A 13,347-nucleotide genomic window follows, 5' to 3' on the forward strand; every position below is an offset into this window, starting at 1 on the left:
GTGGCCCCCACCCTTACCATGTACTGTCAAACTTGCAGTCGCGTGTAAGAATACGACAAACAACATTAGAACCGGTAATATCTAGTACCATTTACATCCAATGTTTTTATCCTTTTTTAACACTCGTCGATATTAATTGGATAAGACAGTGTATTGTAGTTCACGGTATTTCCCTTAAAAACATCCGTTCGTTCGAATGTCAGGTGCGTTCGTAATGTCGTTCAATGGCGAATGTCGGTGACGTTTAGAAACCAAGCTATCATAATCTACACGTGATAACATGCTCAAGTTTCGTTTTCAGTTCGTTTACTTTACACTACGTTTGGATCGACATGAACAAATGATTGCTGGATACTTAAGGGAATTTTTATATTAATAATGTAATTATTTAATAGCCGTATGTCTTTGGTTAGGCTAATTAAGCAAGAGGTGAAGACGGAAAAATCAATTCCATTACTCGATATTCGATCGTAAACACGTTGAATGTTATCGCAATGGAGGTTACTGAAATAAAAATTAATGTAAATCATTCAATTACAATGGACTTGTGAATGACAATCTGCGAATACTTGCTTATGAGGTTAGACACTATGTTAGTTCGTGAATTTATTTCATGCACTTGTCACTTACAAATCAATGTGATATTTGTTTTGTAATGTTATATACAGAATTTCACTAACGTATGAATTAATTTTCATTTCCAGCAAAAAACCATGGTTGAAGTCTCTTCGATTGATAGTTAAGAATTTAGTAAATAACAGTAAATCATGGATTATGACTATATGTCTTTTCATAGAGAAAAAGATGTTCATAATAAATGTTATGGTGGAAGATTGTGGTGTATAAAAGTATGTACAAATATTTTATTAAATAATTGAACAATACTGTGTTGATATTTTTTAAATAACCTTTAATTGATATTGTATTGCAGGACATATGTGGGATTATATGTGCAATTTTAACATGGTTGTTAATAATTTATGCAGAATTTGTAGTAATGGCAGTTATCCTTATTCCTACAATAAATACCTTATACTCGAGTTTAAACACTGCAATATTTCAGTCATTAACTTTCTTAGCTTTTGCGTCTCACCTAAGGACAATGTTTACAGATCCAGTAAATAAAAGTTTTTAAAACATGTAGCTATTATGTGTGAAATCTATTAATAATTTGACATAAAAACTATTTATAGGGTGCTGTTATGAAAGGAAATGCTACAAAGGAAATGATTGAACAAATGGGATTTAGAGATGGACAAGTCATATTTAAATGTCCCAAATGTTGTTCCATTAAGCCTGATAGAGCACATCATTGTTCTGTTTGCCAAAGGTTTTATAACATCTATAATACAATTATAGTTTTTAATACACAGGAAAATGACTGATAATATTTAAATATTTTACTTATAGATGTGTTAGAAAAATGGATCATCATTGTCCATGGGTTAATAATTGTGTTGGAGAAAATAATCAAAAATATTTTGTACTTTTTACTGTAAGTCTTACTATACACATGTAAAAATTGATGACAGTTTTTACAATTTACAATTTATTTTAGTTCTATATAGCAGCAATGTCATTGCATTCTTTATTCTTGTGTATACAACAATTTACTACATGTATAAGACAAGAATGGAAAGAATGTTCTACTTTTAGTCCACCTGCAACAGTGGTATTATTACTTTTTTTGGCTTTTGAAGCCCTCTTATTTGCCATTTTCACGGCTGTGATGCTGGGAACACAGTTGCAAGCAATTTGGAATGATGAAACTGTATGTATGCAGTAGTTAAATAAAAAAATTTATTTTATTTTCAAATAGATTATTCATTTATATTATGTATAGGGTATTGAGCAACTTAAAAAGGAAGAAGCCAGGTGGGTTCGTAATAGTAGATGGAAATCTATTCAAGCTGTGTTTGGAAGATTTTCAATTGCTTGGTTTTCTCCTTTTACTTCTCCTCCGAAAGGAAAAACGAAACAAGATTCTTACTTATATTCCGTATAATATGTTATGATACGTGGCTATATCCCAGGGATATATTTAATACTTGTAATTGTAACATAATTATGACGGATCATGAATTCATGTATAAGTGAATAGAATGTTTGTAATCTTATATTGTTACCTAACATTCTTATTTTATTGCGAGCATTTGTAAAAGAGACTTAAACAGCGTTTAACATATATATATATATATGTAAACTTGTAAGCATACGACAAAGTATGCTTCTTGTAAAGCTTCTTGCATTAAAACATTGAAATCGTTGATCGTGATAGTGACAGCGCCAACTTACTTTTTATCCATTGATATTTATTCATAATACTGGGACTTACTAGTTTATCGTACTAGTATAATTTATATCGTGCATTATGCGACTGTGTATTATATATAAGAAGTAATATACAGAACATTAAGTTGTTATTATGAATTTTAAGAATCGATGTTTTGCACTGTTTTTAGAGAATATATATTGCACATTGTGATAATAGCGTATTACGTTTACGAATGTAAATTCAGTTTGTTCGTCTTGTTCTGCCGCTTGAATGTTCAAATCATATTTGATGTGTGACGGTAACAAAAACGAAATTTTATAAGATACGTTTTGTTTATTTCGATTAACATATCATAGTTTAATTACATTTTTTTATTCTTTGATATTGTATTTCTACAACGATACCTGATTTTTTTGTACAGTTTGTACAAATACAGTTTCTTACATTTACCAGCACAGCTGTTTTATTTAAAGAAGAAGTTAATTCACAAAAAAAAAAAAAAAAAATACATTCAACCCGAATGGCGAAATTCGTGAATGCATGTTTTCCAATTTTGTCAGCTTCCGTTTCTGCAGACCTCGAGGTTGCTCTTGGTCTTCAGGGTGGGGGCGCTTGGCAGTGGCAAGGTCGTTAAATGTGTGTGCAGGTAGAGGAAACATTTGTCTGCATACTGTTGTGTACGATCGGCAGAGCGGCTTTCACTTTTGCTACGATCACGTTCGGTAAGTTTCCAACCATGAAAACTCGTAGTTTAGCGATCTTTTTATGATAGATAACTTCTCACGATAGACTTAATAATCGCGACTTAAGTTCGATCTATGATTGAACTCAATCGCCGTTTCATCTTTTTCTTTCCTCGCGAGCAGTTTCAGTTTTTACTGACTCATAAAGAAGTAAAAATGAAAAGTTGTAATGACTTGATATTCAGTTTAGTTAATTTGACGCGTTAGAAATTTATTAAAATTAATTACAAGCATTTTTCTCAATAACTTTCATTATCGCGATTTCATGAATATTGATAAAAAAGAGTTTAACAGATAAGTTATAAATGTAAATTTTTATTGTTAGTTATTAAGAGTGCATCGTAAAATTTCTTTAATCGTGTACAAAATAAAAGAAACTGGACAAGTGTAACGAAAAGAAACGCAGACCTGTTGCATGCTCACGGCGAATGAGCGCGCAGCAAACAATTAGTTGGTCTTTTTTATTGATCCTCACTGATCGAGAGAAAGATATAAGCAGAAAAATACAAAGTATGTAATTACGTAAATTAATTCATTAGAAATCGTGTAATCATTTATCATTGATGTAATTTATGTAGTTATTACACTTGGAATAAATTAATCTTATTCTTCGTATTGCGGCTATTCAATTAAAACTCTTTCAAATAGTTATGATTATAACTATATAACTGCATAACTTAAATCTTGTTGACCTTATATTTTATGTATCAAATATATTCCTTATTATTTTAGCGCTTCGGTCAACATAGAATACGGATCAAAGTATGGCAGCAAATCTTTTTATCTTGTTCACGGTACGTGCTTTACTTCTATTATATTAAGATTCATTTCAACAATTTCATTCATTAATAATAAATATAAATTTGTATTTATTCTGGAAGTATGAAACAAATATTTTCTACAATGAAAATATAACTGTGTGTTCTTTTAGATAATTCAAAATACTGTCATTTAATTTTATATAGTAAGTCTTATTTATTTGTGATTTCAGGGCCTTCTTGTTCTAATTTCCTTGGCATTAAATGGAATGGCTTATGATCCGAACGACAAATCGCTGAAGGATATTCTGTTACCGGAAGGGCAATTCGAGGCATTCTACTTGAAAGGATCGCAGGAGGAGGAGCAGAATGCCGTGAGGCCTCCGCATCTGCATGGCTCGTTTCATCAGTACAAGAATCCCGCCCTGGTTAGCGCGCCGAACAGCGCTGCATACGGTTTTCGTTTCGATGGAAAGCGCCGTTTCAATTACAATTAAATGGATCTATCGAGTTTAAATCTTCATAGTGTTCACAACGTTCCGTACAATGGCTTTATTACCATTTAGTATCATACATTAGAGAGGCGCTATTTACTCAGCTGCAACGAGAGCAAGTTTCTCGATCAGATCCCATGTTTCTTCTTCAAAATATATTACTTCATTAAAAAAAAAAAAAGTGTAAGTTATTTTAGAGTTTCGAGCATTAATCAGAAAAAATTTAGCAATAATAAATCAACATTCTATACACGTAAAAACATTATCCATTATAAACTCGCATTTCTACTATACATAAACGTATTTAATTAATTATAATTGAAGATTATTTTTAAACCGTGCTGTATAAAAGAAAACAGAACGTACGATTTGGTTGAAAATAAAAACAGTAAACTAAACTAGACTGCTTCGTAATTTTCCGGTATTTCCTGTTATAAAGACACTTTGCTCGACAGTTTTCGAACATCTTGAGAATAAGAGTTTCTCGAACATTTTTAACTACTTGTTACAACTTTTTACAAATTGTCAAGCCATCGTCTACACGTCGCGGTGTCTCTAACGCGAACTTTCTTTAGACTTCTTTAACTATTAGCTTCTTTCTTTTCCTTTAGATGTTCGATTCGCCACCGGTTATGGTGGCGTCGCTATTTCTTAAGAACTTAAGACGAGCGTGCCGCGGCTTTCATTTCAGGTTTATTAATTGTCGCTAAGAAAAAAAAAACTGGTATCTCGGAATGAGCGGTCGTTTAGACGTTTGGCTTTTTATCTTTACCACTTCTGAATGAGAGATCGATTACCTAAATAGAATAGATATCGATTACTTAAATAGAAACTTCACTTTCGTTCAAGTGTGCGGATTTAATGATGGCCAGAAGATTCGTTAACGCACACGCACACACACACACACACACACACACACACACACACACATACACACACGAAAAAAAAATTCATACTCTTCTCGCAGTGTATTTACTTGGATTCTACGTAGGCAAGATTTTTTTATAGAAGGAATTTTATTGAGTAGACTTGCGTAGACTTTCGATCCGATAATTTCTTTGTTTACGTTTTTCTCTCTCAGCGTGTGACAGTACGCATTCCCAGGAAAATCAAGAAAATCGCAACGCACATTTTCACACACTAACGTGTGAATAAATTTAGAAATACTTTTGCCGCTTGTGTCATCAGATATTTTCGAGTTGTCTGTAATAACTGCCAAATAGAATGATTATTTTCCGTAATTACCTCTGACTATTTCTTATTGTTTCATTCCGTATGAAACAAAGATTGCTTCCACAATTTGTTTCTTGCGTAACAATATAAAAAAGGCGTAAAAATATAAAAAAAATTTGCCACTTCTATCACAACCAAAATTTACGTCATCTCGTCACTTTATCCTCAACGAAATAGAAATCTTTCCCTCATTCAGCAAGACGTGCCAATTCGCACTCTCGCGAGCAATTATAAATTTTCGTAAGACGCTTCCCGATTCGAAAGATTCATTGACATTCATCATATGTGCGTTGCGATTTTGAAGGAAATAGTAGCGTGATGCGCACCAATTCCTCCCGGCGAGTCGGCACGAAACGGATTAGGACTCGTTCGTACATTTTTTTCTTTCATTCAAGAGAAAACCGCCAGTTCCAGCGGCACGTACGTACGCAAAACAATGTTGTCAAGTCCAGTTTAACAGTTGCCGTACAAGCGGGTCCGGGGAAGCTTTAAAAGCGTTGCCAATGGGCAGACGTCCCCATAGTAGGATCGGTGAAGTGATCTAGTGGGACGTGGGTATACCATCAGCGAAATGAGGATCGCGCGTGTAATCACGGTGAGTGGAATCGATACACGCGGTCTGAAACGCCGAAGATGATCGTACTGCGGCTGTTTCGATTCTTTCGAAAGGTATTCTTTCGATGAAAAACACAATCAACGAAGAAGATCAGTGAAAAAAAAAGAAAAGAAAATGAAAAGTGAAACGTTTTTCTAATTTCGAACAAAGATGATCCTTGAGATTGACCTGTAAGATGTAATGTTGAATTTGCCTTTCGATAATTGTGACGTGGTTGTGTGTAACAAAGTTTTTCTATTTGGTTCTTCTTTATTCAAGAATGAGTTTTCATCGTATTTTCATGGTTGCAGGTCTGCGCCGCATTAATATCAACGTTCCTCGGCGCAGAAGCCGTGCGTTACAAGAGGTACGTTTTCTCTAAAAATTCAATTACGTTCAAACAAACCAAAGAAAAGAAAGAAAGAAAGAGAGAAAGAAAAGTAATTTTCTTATTTTCAACTTAGGCAACCGCAACCAAAGAACCATCTGCCGCAGCTCGAGCCCGAGAATGGTACCAATCCTGATGACATAACGTTCACCACTTCTCAGCCCGAAACTCCAAGGCCGAAAACGATCTACGGTCAGCAAAGGATTTACTCAAACGTTCCGAGTTCAAACAAGAGGATCCTAAAAGTTCGTACTTGGCCCATGCAGTCACGATCGTCTAGTGAGGAAGGGAATCGGCGTCGAAGGCAACTTCAGCATACTGGCGGCAAAACATCCGGGATTCACGTGGGGCAATCGTACGATGTTAGCGAGAATTACATCGAAAACCAGCAGATGGAGACTGTACAAGGGCCCGCGGAAGCTTTCGACGAAGGAGCTGTTCGCATCGAGCCCGTATACCGAGTGACGAAGAACAGAAACATATTTGACTCGATCGTGGATGTAATTCGAAAGATCGTCGATCCTCCAAAGGCGTTGGGTCCATTCGTCGGGCCGTTTCACTTCCCAGGGATTGGTGACAAAGTGTATATACGACTTCTGGAGCCACTGAATTCGAATCATTTGGTGATACGGCTGGTATCCCATTTACCAACCACAGAAATCGAATCGACGCTCGACAAAGATATCCTTCCATCCAGTGAAATAGTGGAACATCCCGAAGTCCCAACGATCGGCCACGAGTCACTTCCTCTGTCCAGCGAAGGTTCGATTGGCACTTACGAGCTTCATCACAGTGACGTTCATTCAATCTCGTCGGACAGCGCGTTGTCCTCCAGTAACAACGTTGCTCAAGTCTCGAAACCATTGGGCACCTACGGACACGCGGCTGGTTATCCCCCAGAGAATCATAGAGTGAGGACGTACAAGTTGAACTTCAAACATGGAAACATACACGGCATCCAGAAAGTCAAACACCGTAAGAACAACCCGTTTTTGGTCTCGTCGCTGAGACACGGCCACGCTAATTTCCCAACCAGTTTGAAACTGGCTGACCAAGCAAATAAAACGCAGATCAATCAATATCTATCGAGCGGCTTTCAAGATCCGTTCGACCACGCGTATCCGTTCTACTCGCCGTCGAACGAATCAAGCAAGGAACACACCAAGCTGTTGACCGTCGATTTCCAACAGTTGCAGACACCATCGAACCTGTCGTCCCCCGAGTACGTCACCTACGACAGTCCAGTCAGTTTAATCGAAAAGTCTCCGAACAAGCGAACTCCAACATCGGCCAGTCAAGATTCTCACGAAAATCGTCCGAAATACAGTATCGAATTTGCAAGCAAGAACATGAGGTATCTTAATCTAGATGGGAGCGTCGAGCCCGCCGTTAAGAACACGAAGGACGAAGGTTTCAAGCCAATGGAACTGGGTGCTGTTTACTCGAAAGTACCCAGGTCTGTCGATTACCATTGGAAAGCAGTCGAACGAACGAACGTGCAACGGAGAGATGAAGTGGAACCATCGACGGGCAAGCAGAATCACAGAGGATTGCGAGAAAGAAGCGACAGTAACGGTGACGCGTTTCTAGAGACGTTTCGGAAGTCAAGCGGCGACAGGATGAATTATTTACGAGGCACGGCCGCGAACCAGCGCGTTGTAAAATCGACGAACGAGCAAGGGTCGAGGTGTTGCTCGCAAGAAATGATGGACAATAAAGCCGCGAGGTTTAGTTTCGACGAACAACCGAGGAACGAGTCGGGGATGAATGATTCAACGATCAGCGTGGAATCCACGTCGAGAAACGGAACGACGAACAGTCCGATCCCGTAGTTGCCCAGAGTCTAATCGTTCTGGAGAAAATCGACGAAAGACCTGAAAAAGTCTGATTTCTAATTAGTTTTTTAGTCCTTGTTTTTAATCTGTCTATTTCGTTATATCCTTTGTCAACTGCGTTGTCGACGGACGGAATAGATCTTTTGTTCCAATTTGCGTACACTTGTAATAAGTTTGTTATGTTTCTGCTGCTAATAGTACTTGCAGTAATAGTACTTGAATGTGTAAATCGAACGAAGACATATTTTTTATTTTAATAAAATGTTACGAAATGATAATTGAAATCTTAACGTTTGTTTCGCGTTTATTTGGGAATCATTAGTGTTGCATTAGTGTTTAAAATTAATTGGCGTACCATCCTTATTGTTTCTTTCTCTGCTATAAGCATATACAGTACACGGTGGTAATTGAAGCTGAATTATAGTGTTTTGCCGGTTGTCCGATTTATTTGGAACGTGAAAACTTTTCAAATATTGAACGTAGTAAATTAACGTGCTCTGATTATTTTAAACGCATTCGTAAAACCTAACCCAAACCTTTCTAGACGCTCGTAAGAATTTATAAACAGGAAAAATCCGAAATATTCTCGGAGACATACCAAAAGAGTTTCAAGAGATTAACTGAAATCGCGATAATCCGCGCGTCACTTTCAATACTTCTTATCCTTGGTCTCGATCGCTGCTCATCACACGCCACGCAAATACAAACACCTGATTTTGTTTCTTTCACTTTTTGCATTTTCACTTTTAATTTTCACTTTTAATTGGCCAGACATGCATATGCAAATGAAGTAAACACGTTGAAAAGCTTTTCTAATTGTCTACTTTTCCACTGTGCGATCATTCATTTGTCAGTGCACCTCACTGCGCTCGGCACAACAAAATTCAAATGATTTGTTCGAAAGCGAGCCTGTTTCTGCCTAAATCACTCCGGAACGACGAAAAATAATTGTAGATCCGATTCTAAAGTCTCCATCTTCCTACGCCCGCGAATCTATTTATCATAATTCTAACACGCGATAACGTATTTGTTAGTTTCTCGAATATTCTACATTCGATAAAAAAAAACGCTATACATCGAAAACAATTTATTATTAAAGGTCTCAGTCCGCGAGACAGAATCAATGATACCTTATTTGTATCAAAAAAAAATTGTGAAGATAACGATCAACTGAGCGTTGATCGTTTCAGTCCGCGTGCGTGACCAAACGCGCCGTTTTCTCATTTCCATTCTATATTTGTATTTTGATTAGTTAGTTGATTATAGTCGGATATCTTGAAAGCAATCTTTCGCAATTTCACGAACCATACGAGGCTTCACTTTCGATTAAATCAATCAACGGTTCGTTTGAGAACGAAATACATGATTACTTAAGACGTGTAATAATGGCCTAAAAATGGTCACAACTGACAACATTACATTATACATTCATCACATATTTTCTTTCCAGTCTCGTTAACAATCCTCGGTTGGGTGCGTTTAAAGGAAGTGCAGTGAATCCGGTTGTTTCCTAGATGCAGTTAGTTCTTCGATCACTTCCGAGCCGTTAGAAACTCTGTGATCACCCTAAGAGGTTTTTTTGCTCGTAGATCGTTATTCGATTTTGTGGAGTCGATTGCTGTTTCGTGACGTGTGACCGATTCGACATTATTCGATCGTTAATCGTGTCCTCTGAATAAAACAAAAAAATAATCAATCGTTACTTGGCTCTGATTGAACTGCATGTCACATTCTGTCGAAGATGAAAAATGAACAGCGAGGATCAGAAACAGAAAAGCAACATGTTATAAATGGTACTTCGTCGTAAGTCTCTGCTGATTTTCATTTTCTTTCTTTTTTCTTTTTTCGCTGATATTCGAATCGCTGATTCGACTTTTCTGAAATTCTAACTCAATCTGTTTTTGATATAATAAATCGATCGTGGACAAGTCGATCAAATCGCGGGATTAGAGTCAATCGTAACGAATAATTGCGACGACGACGCGGCTCGTTTCGACGTAATTATGCTGCGTGTCGTGTGCCGAGGCTCGTCCACCGATTCCTCGAACTGATAGAAATTCTTATGGCTGCTTCTCACGATAGCCAAGTGTAAATGGCGATGTTTCGTTTGGTGAAAAGCAGAAAAGTGAAAAGGTACACGTTGAAACGCCGAGAGGCTGGGGGAGTTTCACGGTACACTTTGCGATTCGTTTGATCCGCCTCGCTAATTTCAGCCACATGTATATAAACGTTAGGTTTGCTGCGACCACAAGCAGAGAGTGTTTCGCTTCTCGAGGCGTCTGCTCGTAGTATTTCTCATTTTCGTCAGAATGAGACGAAAGCTTTTGGTACGAAAAACATCTCTAGATATAGTTTTCGTAAAGGCACCTAGCCACGCAGAAATCAAACCGGTCAACGCTATCAGTTGTATCGTTCGATTTCTGATAAATTAAGCGGCGATCAGTTTGTCAATTTTGGGGGATTTGTAGAATGTAAAATTGACTGGTTCGAACGTGATTTCGAAGGATTTTATCTTGCGAAATTTATATTCTTTTTTTTCTCTTGTTTCAGTATGCTGCTGGTTTATTGGTGTTGCTCGTGTTGCTCCAACAACCAGCTGAATCGTAAGTATCTGAATATATATGTATATATTACTTTATTACAAATTGTATCCATAGTTACTTCATCACGTTTTCGTGTAACAGGAAAAAGGTAATCATCCATGTCCCCTACCGAATAAAGAACGTGAAGCACACGCACACGATCTACAAAATCTTACCGCACTATGACGAGGACAAGAAAGACATAGAAGAGGAAGATAAATATGAATTTTATTAGAAATAAGTAGGAAGTAGTATAGCGGAAAGGTTGCGAGTAATTAATAAAATATGAAAAACAAACAACCTGTAATAGAGTTAAGTTGAAACAAATCTCGTAGACTTTTGTACTCAGATATAAAAGAAGAAGTAAAAAAAAAGAAAAAAGAAATTAAGAGTTAAATGTTCGAGAAAGACAAGATGAAAAGTTGAAAGAGAAACGTTTAAGGATGACGATATGTATATGTACTGTGTGAGAAATTTGTAAAAGAAATCAATAAAGTGCTTTACTTGTAGAAATATATTTTATTTTTTTCGTCCTATGAAAGACTAACAAATGGGAAAAGAAAAAAGACAAAGAAGCGACCGCAGCGCAATCACAAGCATCAGCGACCATGTTTCTTGGATAATGGTCCTCTCGGTTTCCGGCGCGGCAATGAACTTCCACGATCACGTTGACACGTTTCTTTCAAGGCGTGTCATTCGAAGCGGATTGACAGACGGAGCATATCTCAACCAGGCAGCGAAAGTGCCTGATCGTCCGTAAAATTTCGATTACAATTCCGCGGTTGAACTCGGTTATGATAGAGGAATGGAATATAAAGGAGGAACATCATCTACCAATGTCAAACGATATCGAAACGCTGATCCTGACGCTTGTCCTCTTCGACAGAAAGCATGGTAATGAAAGTACGAATCTGTGTGAATCCTTGGCATCAGAAACTTGAAAATTTTTTATTAAAATTACACAGCCGAATTTTATATTGTTTCGTAATTGCATTCACGATGGAATATTGTAATTATTTTATTTCGCTCTGTTTTATTTATTCTATTTTTGTTTTATTCATACGTATGTATGTATTCTATCCTTCATTCTTTATTTATTTATTTATTTATGTATTCTATCTTTCATTCTTTTTTTATTTATTTATTTATGTATTCTATCTTTCATTCTTTTTTTAACACTCCAAATATTTTGTATTTTGCATTTCGAATTTCAAATATCCTAGATAGACTCACGCAGCAATTCTACCGTTTTGTATAAAATTAATTTATACAATTAGCATTACCGTTTTGTATAATATTAATTATTTTCCAGGAGATTCTCAGCTACCTGTGCCTGCTTCTACTGAACCAAATCACGATCTACGGGGTGTCCTCTAAACAGTAAGTACCCAACGATCGAAACACTAACGAAAGATCTGTAAGAACTTCGATCGCGATCGAACGAATTGCATCGTCAACAATTTTCCCTGCTTTCTCTGACGAAAACGAGCGTACTCTCGTTCTCACACAGCCCCCACGCTCATTCCCTTTCGCTCGTTTGCAGCGTGCATCTGAGGATCCTCGTGCCGGATGTGACCAATCATCACGTGCACACGAGGACCGTTCTCCTTCACTTGCGCGTGCCGGCGCCAAAGAAGCCGAAAATTTACAAGACTCGCGACTATCACCACGCGAACTGGAGTTCCTGGAAGTACGGACGCCATCGTGATTACGAGCACGAACACGAGCACGAGAACGATCCTGACCTCGACCACGAAAACCATCACAGCGATCACGAACAGAAACTGAGAGAAAATCACGAACGTCACAGGCAAAAGTATTTGCCTGTGTATGATTATTACAAGGACTCTTATCGTCCGTCGTCGTATATCGACGACAACGACTTGGAGCAGAAGGATCGTGGCAAGGATACTTACGCAGTTCACGAAGACGTCAACGACGTGCCTCCGAATACCGAGACTGTTGTTTATGATTACGAAGAGGGGTACAAGAAGGGTTTGGAGACGGAAACTGGGCACGTTCGTTCGGACCGGATGCACAAGTTTCACGCGGATCAGGAGGAGGAGCAGGGCGACACCGAGAACGAGGGGTTCAAAGAGGAGTTTGGAATGAAAACGGACAGTGGGAGATATTTAGTGGACGACGTGGAGTATGAGAATACCAGGGACAAGCGCGATCATCGTCGGAGATCTAGAAAGAGGATCAATAAAACACCGAGGATCATTAATCACAGGAGACAGAAATAAGTAGCAAAGCGTAGGATTTTTTGGAACGTTGTACGCACGTGTATGTGATTTTGTAGAGTGTTCAGGTTGTTGTAAAATTGTAACAAATAAATGACGCCGGGAATAAATGGGTAGTGAGATTTCAGGTACACACGCAGTTTAATCAACGTACATAATTATACATAGATCATCCAAGCCGCGGTAGACAATAGGCGAAAA

At 37.6% G+C, this 13,347-nt stretch overlaps 5 protein-coding genes across 8 annotated transcripts; all 5 read left to right on the forward strand.

Moving 5' to 3' along the window:
• Nucleotides 1-4: 4 nt before the first annotated feature.
• Nucleotides 5-2,218, forward strand: LOC122531208 (palmitoyltransferase ZDHHC3). Of its 3 annotated transcripts, none has more exons than XM_043658949.1 (8): nucleotides 5-203; nucleotides 302-580; nucleotides 705-848; nucleotides 932-1,117; nucleotides 1,194-1,330; nucleotides 1,411-1,495; nucleotides 1,559-1,771; nucleotides 1,844-2,218. In XM_043658949.1, exons 3-8 carry the CDS (start codon nucleotides 768-770, stop codon nucleotides 2,003-2,005), a joined length of 864 nt encoding a protein of 287 aa, XP_043514884.1. In that variant the 5' UTR covers nucleotides 5-203; nucleotides 302-580; nucleotides 705-767; the 3' UTR covers nucleotides 2,006-2,218. The 3 variants fall into 3 exon arrangements, with proteins under 3 accessions (XP_043514884.1, XP_043514886.1, XP_043514885.1); XM_043658951.1 differs by having other exon boundaries at nucleotides 414-580; XM_043658950.1 differs by lacking the exon at nucleotides 5-203 and having other exon boundaries at nucleotides 438-580; nucleotides 669-848.
• Nucleotides 2,219-2,835: 617 nt separating this feature from the next.
• On the forward strand, nucleotides 2,836-4,653 carry LOC122531209. 2 transcript variants are annotated; one of them, XM_043658952.1, is made up of 3 exons: nucleotides 2,836-2,997; nucleotides 3,751-3,812; nucleotides 4,010-4,652. In XM_043658952.1, exons 2-3 carry the CDS (start codon nucleotides 3,783-3,785, stop codon nucleotides 4,271-4,273), a joined length of 294 nt encoding a protein of 97 aa, XP_043514887.1. In that variant the 5' UTR covers nucleotides 2,836-2,997; nucleotides 3,751-3,782; the 3' UTR covers nucleotides 4,274-4,652. The 2 variants fall into 2 exon arrangements, with proteins under 2 accessions (XP_043514887.1, XP_043514888.1); XM_043658953.1 differs by lacking the exon at nucleotides 2,836-2,997 and adding an exon at nucleotides 3,013-3,528 and having other exon boundaries at nucleotides 4,010-4,653.
• Nucleotides 4,654-5,887: 1,234 nt separating this feature from the next.
• Nucleotides 5,888-8,554, forward strand: LOC122531189. The gene is made up of 3 exons (XM_043658912.1): nucleotides 5,888-6,098; nucleotides 6,410-6,465; nucleotides 6,563-8,554. The coding sequence occupies exons 1-3, from the start codon at nucleotides 6,075-6,077 to the stop codon at nucleotides 8,316-8,318; spliced, it is 1,836 nt and encodes a 611-aa protein (XP_043514847.1). The 5' UTR covers nucleotides 5,888-6,074; the 3' UTR covers nucleotides 8,319-8,554.
• Nucleotides 8,555-10,317: 1,763 nt separating this feature from the next.
• LOC122531190 lies at nucleotides 10,318-11,362 on the forward strand. Its single transcript, XM_043658913.1, has 3 exons — nucleotides 10,318-10,648; nucleotides 10,872-10,924; nucleotides 11,006-11,362. Exons 1-3 carry the CDS (start codon nucleotides 10,631-10,633, stop codon nucleotides 11,136-11,138), a joined length of 204 nt encoding a protein of 67 aa, XP_043514848.1. The 5' UTR covers nucleotides 10,318-10,630; the 3' UTR covers nucleotides 11,139-11,362.
• Nucleotides 11,363-11,794: 432 nt separating this feature from the next.
• On the forward strand, nucleotides 11,795-13,149 carry LOC122531198 (stress response protein NST1-like). The gene is made up of 3 exons (XM_043658929.1): nucleotides 11,795-11,806; nucleotides 12,216-12,283; nucleotides 12,447-13,149. Exons 1-3 carry the CDS (start codon nucleotides 11,795-11,797, stop codon nucleotides 13,147-13,149), a joined length of 783 nt encoding a protein of 260 aa, XP_043514864.1.
• Nucleotides 13,150-13,347: the final 198 nt, after the last annotated feature.

The sequence above is a fragment of the Frieseomelitta varia genome, unplaced genomic scaffold, assembly GCF_011392965.1.
Source record: "Frieseomelitta varia isolate USP_RPSP 00005682 unplaced genomic scaffold, Fvar_1.2 scaffold_38, whole genome shotgun sequence".
NCBI classification, from domain to species: Eukaryota; Metazoa; Arthropoda; class Insecta; order Hymenoptera; family Apidae; genus Frieseomelitta; species Frieseomelitta varia.

What these genes read in the sequence shown, in the direction of transcription:
- LOC122531208 (XM_043658949.1), top strand. Translation starts at nt 768, where the DNA reads ATGGATTATGACTATATGTCTTTTCATAGAGAAAAAGATGTTCATAAT. An exon ending in CATTGTTCTGTTTGCCAAAG is followed by an intron (nt 1,331 to 1,410) that starts GTTTTATAACAT and finishes TTTTACTTATAG; the next exon opens with ATGTGTTAGAAAAATGGATC. An exon ending in AATATTTTGTACTTTTTACT is followed by an intron (nt 1,496 to 1,558) that starts GTAAGTCTTACT and finishes AATTTATTTTAG; the next exon opens with TTCTATATAGCAGCAATGTC.
- LOC122531209 (XM_043658952.1), top strand. Translation starts at nt 3,783, where the DNA reads ATGGCAGCAAATCTTTTTATCTTGTTCACG. An exon ending in ATCTTTTTATCTTGTTCACG is followed by an intron (nt 3,813 to 4,009) that starts GTACGTGCTTTA and finishes TTGTGATTTCAG; the next exon opens with GGCCTTCTTGTTCTAATTTC.
- LOC122531189 (XM_043658912.1), top strand. Translation starts at nt 6,075, where the DNA reads ATGAGGATCGCGCGTGTAATCACG. An exon ending in GGATCGCGCGTGTAATCACG is followed by an intron (nt 6,099 to 6,409) that starts GTGAGTGGAATC and finishes TCATGGTTGCAG; the next exon opens with GTCTGCGCCGCATTAATATC. An exon ending in GAAGCCGTGCGTTACAAGAG is followed by an intron (nt 6,466 to 6,562) that starts GTACGTTTTCTC and finishes TTTTCAACTTAG; the next exon opens with GCAACCGCAACCAAAGAACC.
- LOC122531190 (XM_043658913.1), top strand. An exon ending in CTCCAACAACCAGCTGAATC is followed by an intron (nt 10,925 to 11,005) that starts GTAAGTATCTGA and finishes TTCGTGTAACAG; the next exon opens with GAAAAAGGTAATCATCCATG.
- LOC122531198 (XM_043658929.1), top strand. An exon ending in TACGGGGTGTCCTCTAAACA is followed by an intron (nt 12,284 to 12,446) that starts GTAAGTACCCAA and finishes GCTCGTTTGCAG; the next exon opens with CGTGCATCTGAGGATCCTCG.